The 10965-nt window shown below is 38.6% G+C and overlaps 1 protein-coding gene across 1 annotated transcript; it reads right to left on the bottom strand.

Moving 5' to 3' along the window:
- Positions 1–309: 309 nt before the first annotated feature.
- On the bottom strand, positions 310–9862 carry anxa13 (annexin A13). Its single transcript, XM_005932127.3, has 11 exons — positions 9700–9862; positions 5853–5928; positions 5645–5739; positions 5383–5553; positions 5259–5292; positions 3812–3891; positions 3511–3579; positions 3321–3422; positions 3066–3141; positions 2660–2772; positions 310–1591 (listed from the first exon to the last, which is right to left on the bottom strand). The coding sequence occupies exons 1-11, from the start codon at positions 9712–9714 to the stop codon at positions 1472–1474; spliced, it is 951 nt and encodes a 316-aa protein (XP_005932189.1). The 5' UTR covers positions 9715–9862; the 3' UTR covers positions 310–1471.
- Between the last annotated feature and the right edge of the window lie 1103 nt (positions 9863–10965).

Genomic DNA, 10965 nt, shown 5'->3' with positions numbered 1-10965 from the left:
TTACAATCTCAAAGATATTTTGAGGTTAATAAAAGAAAGCTCAACACTTACCTCCCAACTTGGTTAACTGTGTCCTTTACATGTGAACATTTCCCATTTTGATTTCCTAAATTAAATTACATTTACGTGCTGTTACCATATTTCCCACTGTCCTCGAAAGCAGCAAAGGGGTGGTGACAAACTTGAAGGTGGGGTCTCCTTTCACGGAACATAAAATGATAGTAAGCCTTTTCCCATTCAGTGTAACATGTTCAGTGTTCATGTTCCAGGCCATTTGGATTACTGAGGCATGAATAAAGTCAGACATGATGACATTAAAGGAAACTTTATTAGCAGTAAGACTAAAATTCTTTGGCTATATAGAAGCTAATAAGCAGACTGATGCTGTGACTATCTCATGTGCTGTAAGTCATTTGAGTATCTTTTTGCAATATGTTTATAATAGTGGTCACTCATAAGAATAAATCTCAGCTGCCATTAACGGACACACAAGTGACACAGACATCAGATTCTCCACATGTTAAAAATCAACCTGAACATCACGATCAGATTTCTTTTCACACACCCTCTGGTCTATTCTAAGCAGTATGCTAAATAATGCTCCGTATTAAACACTCTTCTTTGTTAGTCATAAAATATAAAAAAATAATAATACATGTATAACAAGGAGAGGTGTATTTGGATTTGTCAATTCCTTTTTTTTTGCAACTAAATATATATCAATATATAATTTATTTCAATGAGAAACTGATAAAATATGTAACCGCTGCTGTGAGAACAGTTCAGATTCAAGTCCATTGCATTGCATAGCCTTCATAATGCCAGCTAATACTCCTTCAACTCGAAATTTCACATTTCTTCATTTAAAAGCACAAAGCCATGCTGACTGATTGCATTAGTTATAACAGGCACAGTTTGGGGCACGGAGGGTGAAAAAGGTCAAAGAAGTATTTGATCTAAAGAAGCATAATACTTACATGAAAGTCTTAATAGATTAGTGAATGCAAGAGAATCAGGTAGCGAAGTAAATACGGGTCTTATGTTTTTAACGTCATTATCTTATCAAGTCTTAAGCCACCTGATCACACCACGCTCGATCTAATTGATTCAGTGTGACTACAGCTGGCTCCTGTTTGTGTTGTAGAAATCTTGGTGCTTTATACTGGCCACTATATAAATGCTGGTTAATTAAAGATTAAAAATTGACTAAGAAATGGGCAGTAATTGTGAGACACAGCTTCACTCACTGATAAGTTCTAAGTAAGAGAATCAAGGTCAGCGTCTGTGAAGGAGGTAAAATAGAGAGCCAACCACATTAACAGTAAGTCAGTTTGGACAAGACACGAGCCAAGTTAATTATTTAATCGCCCCACTACCCTCCTGCTCCGGTCACAATATCATACAGAGAGACCGAGTAAAGTTAGTTTGTTAACCAGACAACCCGCGTCCTTCCTGCCTGCCTCTCTGGCTTTCAGTGGCAGATAGCGAGAAGGAGGCGCTTAAAGTCACCGCTGCACTCGTCCCTCAGGGCGTCCTTAAGGGACACATCATACTTCTCCAGGTACATGTCTTTGATGGTCTCCAAATCATACTGTTGAAAAAAAGAGAACCACAAAATTAAATTAGCCTTTATGTCGAGCCTGCCAGAAGTCAACTCATGGGAATTTACCAAATATAATATGATGGAAATAATCAGTTTCAACTTGACCCTCTAGCAAATGTGGAGAAGACAAACTCATGTTTAAAGTTTCACTCACACAGGCCTAGAGACAGGCCAGCGATTCCCTAGAAACCTCTGGTCACTAGGGAAAAGTGTGTATTCCCCAACTGGTTGATTTGCAGTCACTATAAGTTACTGGGTGAAAGTGATCGCAAAGACGGTGTGGCATCGACAACCTGGAGTTACTGGGAGTACTGCCCAGTATCACTAGGTAACATCCGGGAGTTGATTCTGAAATGGTGCTTCTATGCAAATTGCTGATAACTGTGGTGACCAAAGTAATCACATAGAAGTTTTAGTTGCAGCAACATATACCTGTTTTTGCAACCAGTTTTTACAAAGCTAGAGCCACCAGTCTTCTGCAACCACTTGCCAACCACTTTGGGAATACACATTTTTCTCTAGCAACCAGTGGTTACCATGAGGTTACTGACTTTAAATCTCTGTGAGTAGGGCTTATACATCAGTTTCACAGTGACTGTCAGAAACCTAAAGCAACTACTCATAATTTATCTAGAATACAAATTTTTCCATAGTGACAAAAGGTTGCCAGGCAGTTGCCAACTGGTCTCTAACCTACGTGACTGGGGCCTAAATCATTTACATTTTCTGGAGTAGATTTCTGATCCACATTCTGCACTTGTTTGAATTCTTTTTGATTAGCATTTAAAAATGCCTTGTATACTATACGTTTGTATGTTAACATAAACCAGGGGACAGGATTTACCAGAGTTTGCCTGAAGGTGGCAGTGAACAGTCTTATAAGTGACTTTAAAGTGTAAGAACATGCATACTGTAAAAACAGATGTAATAATCAGTGAACTGTTTAGTAATCGCAGCATGTTGTGAATGTTTTTAATCATCTTTTATCGTGTATTTTAGCTTGACAGTCTTTGGCCCCTTCTTATAAACAAGGTCATGCATCATTAGCGGAATTACCTCGGAGCGACACACAATAATGCGAATCAGGGTGTCCTCATCAGTGCCTGCTCCTTTCATCGCTTTGTTCACACGTCTCGCAAAGTAAAGCTGGGGATTCTTGGCAACTCTTACTGTGAGGAGGAGGAAAGGGTTTCATTAAATTCCACAGCAGATTATGAACCATATGTTCCTGCAGCAACAATTTATTTTTCTTCAATATGCTTATTAAACACCAAACTTTTATTTGCATAGCACAATAGGAGTTTACCCAACGTACTTTCCTGTCATCTAGTATACAAAAAACTAGCAGTTTGCCATGTGATTTTGATGCTACCACTGCTTCTCTAATCTTCTAATCAAATTAAATCAAATCAAATCTAGAATCATAGATTTTAATATGGACAGCTTTCTAATTCATACTAACCGAGAGCAGTGTAGCATTTTTTCAGTGTCCCTCCAGTCTCGTTCTCAATGGCATCGAGGATTTCAGTTCCAGAGAGCTGTTGAGAGAGTATAACTAGCTGAGTTAAGCACTGTAAATGTCTTACAGAGTAACCTTTCACTTTCCATATACAAATATTTCTTATGTAGTGATTTGTTAGGAGGTGTCAGGAAACAGTGATGTGATATGTGCAAGCAGATATGCAATATCACTGCAGCAGCGGGCACAAATACCAACCTGCTCATATATCTTGAAGGTGGCCTGGAGCTGCAGGTAATTTCTGGTGGCCAGGATGTAGGTGAAAGTGGATTCGTCTGTCCCAAAACGGCTTTCACCAGCCTGCATCAGTTCAGCGAATATTAATGTTTTTCAGGGTTAATAAATCTGCCACGATGCAATTATGAATAATTTAAAAATGAAACTGTACCTCAAACAGGGCAATAGCATCTTGTTCAGCCAAATTCTCATCCACCTCATAACTCTCATCTCTGTTGCCCTGGAAGAAGACAATTAAGAGGACTTTGGTCCTTACTGAGGTCTATTTATCTGACTCACGCAACTTTATCTGGGCTCCATTTTACTCTTGAGAGGCTGTCTGGATGTTGGCCAGTGTGTGTGTGTGTTCACATGGCATGGTTTGGCGAAGGGAGAGTGAGCTCGATTTCAGTCCAGGGACAGATGGGAGGAATTTAGTTACACGAGTAGAGTAGAAACTCAGGGCCACTTACCTGCAAAAGAGCTGTGAGAAGGTTTCTAACATCCCCGCTCGTATCTCCCTCGATATCGGCTTCAAGATCACGCTCGTGCACTGCAAGAGTGACACCGAGAAAACCGTTTTAGCCATTTCCTGCAACCATTCACCTATTCTCATTTCCTTGCTGTGCATAAAAGTGTACAGCAACAATCAGAAAACTAGTTACTAGTGTAAAGTGAAGTAGTGCAGTTAGCTGCTTAGTTAGCTTCACAAGTAATATTGGAAGCAGAGCACATGACTCAAGTAAATATTTTCACATACTTGGTCATAGTCCTGGTTAAATGGGGCAGCACTCTAAACTATTAGGATTGGGCACTGGAATGATGGCATCTTTCTAACAAGCTATTATTTATTCTTTATAGCTGAAGTGACCAACAGACCAATTACTAGACAAATCTAGTAGTCTTTCTAGATTTGTCTGACCATTTCTATTTTACTCTGTGCAACAACTGTCACAGTTATATTAACCTGCACAGCCTTTTCCTTTGTGTTTACACTCAATGTATGGAAACAAGAGAACTTATTTAAAGATTTTCCAACCAGCCTTTTTATTTTTGAATACAAACCTTCTTTTACTTGAAGTGAGAAAATAAGATTTTATTATTATTTTATTATAATTAATAAATTAATAATAAAAATTGTTGAACTACTGTTGAATTGCTGTTTGTGTTTTAAAGCATCAATAAAACATTTGATAACTATAACATGGTGCTTGACTACTATATGGAAGCTTGCTATTACATTTAATAATTTTCTCATTATACGTTTATTAGCAGTGTGCCCTGCATATGCTATTGTGCTAGCTTTATGCTGTCCCAAGTAAAACAACAATACCTAGCAAAGTCAGCAAAGTCATCGCTCAGGTCTATAAAATGTAAGCTTTAGCTATCAGTGTGCTAACATAGCATATTAGCTAGTTCACCCGAAGAACAAGGACAAAGCATGCTAATAATCTGTTCAGCTAACCAGCATATCCACAGGCTGATTAAAAGCCATCAAACACATCAACCAAAGAATGTTCTAGTCATTCTAAATCCTAATAAAACAAACTCTTAAATAATCATACGCACTCTGTAGAAAATTACAACGACAAACTTGAATGATGATGTAATTCCTTCCATGCATAATTATAAAAAGAAAACTAAACAGAGGTTACTCTGTTCAAAACTCATAAGATTTCAGTGCCTATAACCACAGAGGATATAGCCAGCTATAGTGGTAAGTATAATCAACTCTCAGCGCCAGCACAATAATGAAAGGGAAGTGGAAACAGGATGGGCCTTGACTAAACAAAATGTGACATAGCACTAGAGACAAAAATAATAAGCTACTGTATGAGGTGTAGGTTGATGACTCACACTTAGTAATTTCATCAAACGGAGAAGAGATTTAAAAACTGCTAAGTTGCTTATTGTACTAACCCTGAAAGTAGCATTCCTTGAACATGGCAATGTCCTGTTAAAAAAAAAAGTAGGAAGTTAGACATTTCCTCTGAAATTGAATTGCAATATGATTGTCAATATAAATATATATTTTGCTAGTTACAGCATTTGTAGCGGTGCAGAGGAGCTCCACCAAGACATCTTCATCAGTGCCCGGACCTTTCATTGCCTTCCTGAGCTCCTTCACAGCATAGATAACCGGCGGATCCAGCATGGCAAGGACAGCCTTCTCAAAGTTCCCTGACAGCTCTTTCTTCAACACATCCACCAATTCCTATCCCAGACAGACATGCTGATTTTAGCAGAAACATAAAAAAAATGTTTCTTACACATTTGAAATGAGAAACATGTCAAATGGCACTCACGTCATCATATTTTTCAAAATAGGCCTGTTTAATTTCCTGACGCTGAGCTGAACTCCGGTTTGCCAGGATGTCAATAATAGCCTGCTCATCAGTTCCTGAAAAGAAGTCACAACAGATCAGATGCAGAGAAATCAGATGCATCCTTTCAAAGTTTAAAGAGACTAGTTTAATTAAATAATGTACCGCTTTCATCATATTCACAACCTACCTAACCCCTTGCAGGCTTTGCGAATGGCCTTGATGTCAGCAACAACATCAAAATCTTCATAGGGAAAAACTGTGGGCTGAGAAAACAAAAATAATAATGTTACATGCAGTAACTGTTATGGACACACACTGATTACAGCTAATCACTGTTTATGCAAGGATTTCTGATCGCAGGCAAGAGCAGCTGGCAGCTGGGGGAAGGGATGGTGCTCCTCGTTGAGGAATTCAGCAACTGAACTCTTTAAACAAACTTGGTGGAGGCCACATGAATGAAAGCAGTCAGTGAAGTGCAATCGAGGGTTTCTCTCTCTCACACACACACACACACACACACACACACACACACACACACACACACACACACACACACACACACACACACACACACACACAGAGAGAGAGAAGTCTCCCATAGTAAAGATACATTAGACTACATATATGGGCATGAATATTATGGTATTTTCATATATACAGGTTCATACAACACCCCTAAAATAACATATACGATATTTTAGGGGTGAGGGGAAACATTGATACAGCCGAGTATCTTAATATTTTGTATGGCGATAGGAACGCCAAATATCGATATGTTATTAAACAAATTCAAATACTGGACACACTTCGCTCAACAGGACAGCAACCTTCCTGCATCTACAAAAAACCTCTGCCTGATGGGAGGCAACCTTCCTGCAGTCACAATCTGCCTGGGACAGACGTAGAAAGATTGTCGTAGGCCTGTATTACTCTCTAATCTAAAATTGCAGACAATGCCAACATGTTGCCATCAGTCTGAATGAGTCTTTGTCAATAAGCCCAACTCAAGGATCTGATCTCAGCTGGCTCCCAGCCATACTTGCCCACCTTGAGACCTCAGAATTAGGGAGACATTCGGGGGGGGTATACATATACATATATTTACAAAGAAAACCCTTTAATTTTGCAGTGTTTATTTATCGGATAAAATAAGTTAAATGTCACCGTTATTATTGTCCGGCAGACCTGGCCTTCGCGGTCTAAGTGGGCCGGGAAAGCCGGGTAGACCGGAAGTGAGCAACTGTGAAATTGGACGGTCTAACCTTCTTCTGTTTGACGTTTATTCAGCTGTGTGGAAACCCTCCCGAGGGATTAATAAAGTTTTATTTAATCTAATCTAATCTAATAACTTTAAACTCAGCCAAACCGATTTACTCACGAACAAATAAGACAAAAAGCCAAACAATAACATGTTTACGTTATCTAAGTGACTTATATGTCATGTTTAATGTGCCGGGAGTTTGCTGTTCTCGTCGGCTCAGATATTTGAAGTTTACACAGCTACATTCTCGCCTGAAAATATGATAAAAGTTTATTTTGCGACCCAGAAAAAGTAATAACAGTAATATAAAAACTAAGTAGCTGCAGTAGTAGTAGCCATTGTTGGAAACTGGAATTGACTGGGCCAGTGTGGGATATGGTTTTTCAATTTTGTTGTCCGGGTGGAAAATTGAGAGAAATTCGGGAGAATGGTGGCTCCGGGAGATTTTTGGGAGGGGCATTGAAATTCAGGATTCTCCCGGTAAAATCGGGAGGGTTGGCATGTATGCTCCCAGCTGGTTTTATTCTGGTTATATTCCTATAGAACACAAAGGTTTCTGAGCACAAAGGTAACAAATGTGAATTTCTGTCTGTGTAGACAACATCAGATATGGGATTTTTGATGATTTATGACATTTCATTGGTGTATTATCAAAAAAATTTAATAACTGGCTTGACACCCTTTAATTGCAGACTGATCGCAGACTGACTCCATCTTATGGCAGCATTTGTGGCAGGTTTTACTGATAGGGGCTGGCATGTTTTTTTTTTGTTTTTTTTGTCCATTTCTAAGCAAAAAAAAAAAAAAACTTAAGTGAGATAACTGTATACTGGATAAAACAGATACTGACAAAGTTTAACTTTGAGGACCCCTTCCTGTGCCCCCTTCCCTTGTTTAGTTTCAGCTGATCTCTTGACTGATCCTCATTTCAAATTGAACACCACGGGTGCTCAAGCTTTCAGCTGTGCCGCACCTTGTTTCTGAACCCATTATCACTGCACTTTTGTCAGCTTGAGTCTTTGACAGAGTTCAAATCTCAGCTCAAAACTCATCTGTTTTCATTTTCACATCAGTGATAATCCATCCTGATTTTTGTGTTTTAAGGTGACCTTGAGTGTTTTGAAAGGCACAAACAAAAAAATTAATTATTATTAATAATAATAATAATTTGCAATTAAATCACAATATAATTGCAATGAGTTTTACAATACTCAGCAAATCTTAAAATGTGAAGTCAAGATCTTCAAAATCAACTGAAATTTCCAGCCCCATAAATGGACGAGCCAAATAGCTTCTGGGAAAAAATTTTTATGGTCAGACAAGAGAAAGACTGACTTATTTTGGTTACAATGACAAGAGGAGTAAAGATGAGACTTTCAAACCTTAGACCACTGTACCAGCTGTCATGCATGGTGGTGGTAGCATCATGCGCTGGGGCTGTTTTGCTGCCAGTGGTGCTGCTACATTGCACAAAGTGGATGGAATAATAAAGGTGGAGAGTTTTGAATTCTTCAGCTTCACCTCAAATCAACTTTTAACAAAATATCAGGTGGAGTCTATGGATGTATTAGAGCCTGTATACTTACATATAAAATAAATAAATATGAAATAAATCTCCTTTGTAAGTATCCTTATAACTGGACCTTATTCTAACTATTCTTCTTTCTGCATTTTCATCAGTCCAGTTATTTTTCTTTTCCCAGTTAAAATATATCAATAGCATTTTTAAAGGAACTTTGCCAAAAACTTCTCACAGAAATTTTCTTTCTGCCTTAAAATGTTTGACATATTATAGGTTCACAAGTTATTCACAACAATGTGCCAAGCCATATTACCTATAGCAGTATATAAGGAAGCATCTGAAAGACATCTCCTGGACTATTCTGCTCTGCCCTTCTATAATATTAAATATGACTAATATTGAAAAGTCCCTGATTTCCAGATGAGGTTTTAAAGTCGAGGTCTTTTGCAGTGGATAGAATATGTTTTCACTGAGATAAGCCTTTGTGGATTCAGAAAATATATTGTACTTGTTTTTTTGTTAGTTTTTTTTTTACATTTCAGGCTGGAAAATGCAGCCAGGAAGTGGTTAGTATGGTTAGTACGTTTCCAGTGGTCGAGTGTTGACAAAAACAATTCATCTCACGCTCTTCTCTCTACATCCAGCGCTGAATCATTAAAAGTATAGCTGTAGTATTTGCTCACTCAAATAAAAAGAGTAGTGTCAACCATTTGTACTGATTAATAACATGGTGATAGGACAGGATCCACAGCCTCCCGTGAAATCCTTTCATTGCGCACAGCCGAACTCATTAAAGAAAAAAAGAACTAGTGTAACGGGACCGTGATGAAATTCCGCAAAGGAGTGGCCCTTTCCTTTGCGTAAACCCCGATACGGCGTCTCCCAGACGGTGTCATTTGTAGCGTTTACACCGCTTGAACCTTAAAGAAACAGCGCTAACTGAGAATCTATATTCACAGCTCTTTATCTCGTCAGTGTAGTCGCAATAATAGAGGTTCCGTATGATGAAATGGGTTGTGCGTAAAGCCTTAAAAGTGGAGGGCGGCTCGCATTATACGGACTAAAATGATGCAAATAAAACATGTTTTAAACTCCTACAAAGACATAATCCAGCCGTCATTCCTGGCGGTGGTCGAACCGAAAGTATGGCTCATACAGACTTAAACCAGCGAAGCCAAGAGATTTTTTTTTTTTAATCTAGCCTTTAATCAGTGCTTTTCTCAGAGAGATTAGGAGGAGAATGACGCCTACTTGACAGTTGCCCATTTTCGTGGAGATGATCCGTCAGCAGCGGCTGATCTCTTGTTGAACTGGCAGCCTTTGGGTGGGTTTGGGGGATATTTGACCTCTTCTGACCAAACTGCGACTCAGCTGCACATACTGGAATGTGACGTCACCGCGGAGCACAGCGTGGCCCGGTTACGTGCGCAGTTAACGTCCACAGCCCTTCCCCCGGTTTCTGTCTGACTTAATCATGCTTACTGTAAAGATCCACTCCAGACATGTTGCGTTATATAAGAACATATTAGTAATTCTTCCGATTAAATAGTTTAATTAGCCAATATACAAATATTTTTAATAGTCGGTATGAAGATATGGTGCACAAACGAGGATTTTATTACACAGCAACCAGGAGCGTGTACTGAAGGGAGGCATAGGGCACAACCCCCCCCCCCCCCCAATATTGATTATATGGTCATTATTTATAGTGAAGTTACTCTTCCTGCTCACTTCATGATTAGCTCCTGATCATTTACCATTATCAAAAATATTTAAAAAATTAGTATGAATATACTTTTTTCTCTTAATGCCCCTTCAAGTTGGGGACAGTGTGCATGTTAAACACATTTATAGTACTTGGTCATATACAAATGCATAACAAACACCAATTAGGAGTGTCATTAAATCAGAAGTTAACTTTACAATTATAATGGTCTAACGTAGCCCAGAAGTCAAAGCCATCCCACCAAAGTCGAGTTAATTAATAACTCAAATCAGGAAAATGCATTGTTTTTTTTCCCCTTTTCCTCTTCCTATGTGATACCAGAATTACAACAAAAATAATGAAAATCTGTGTGGATCACAAAGAAGAAATATTGTTTGGTTATATAAAAACAACATCGCATTTGAACATTTTGTACTTTTTGCAGATCCACTGTCCTATATGCATACCATACATTGATATGAATGGATACATTAGATGAGAACATGTTGTCCCATATAGGAGGAAGCAAGGTGATTTAGATAATATATGGATTCCCTGTGGCCCTCCTGTACAATAATACAGACCCCCCCAGAAAAGATCATCATGGATCAGTCCACTCTCTTTACAAGACTTTGTAGTAGATATAATAAATCATTGGGTAATGATTATTAGATCGCCATCAGTAACTCAGATACTAACCACACCTGGTGTGACTGTTTCTGATCAGTACAAATTAGTCAGACTTAATAAGGCATTCTACCAGATCCCAAAGGTGCTCAAATAGATTGAGATCTGGTGACTGTGGATGTCAC

The sequence above is a fragment of the Haplochromis burtoni genome, unplaced genomic scaffold (assembly GCF_018398535.1).
Source record: "Haplochromis burtoni strain Fernald_Lab_line unplaced genomic scaffold, NCSU_Asbu1 Contig_155, whole genome shotgun sequence".
In the NCBI taxonomy this organism is placed as follows: Eukaryota; Metazoa; Chordata; class Actinopteri; order Cichliformes; family Cichlidae; genus Haplochromis; species Haplochromis burtoni.
This window is presented reverse-complemented; position numbering and strand designations above follow the sequence as displayed.

Coding starts and splice junctions, on each gene's coding strand:
- anxa13 (XM_005932127.3), bottom strand. Junction 5,293..5,382: donor TCTGCACCGCTACAAATGCT/GTAACTAGCAAA, acceptor TTTTTTTAACAG/GACATTGCCATGTTCAAGGA. Junction 2,773..3,065: donor AAAATGCTACACTGCTCTCG/GTTAGTATGAAT, acceptor TCCTCCTCACAG/TAAGAGTTGCCAAGAATCCC.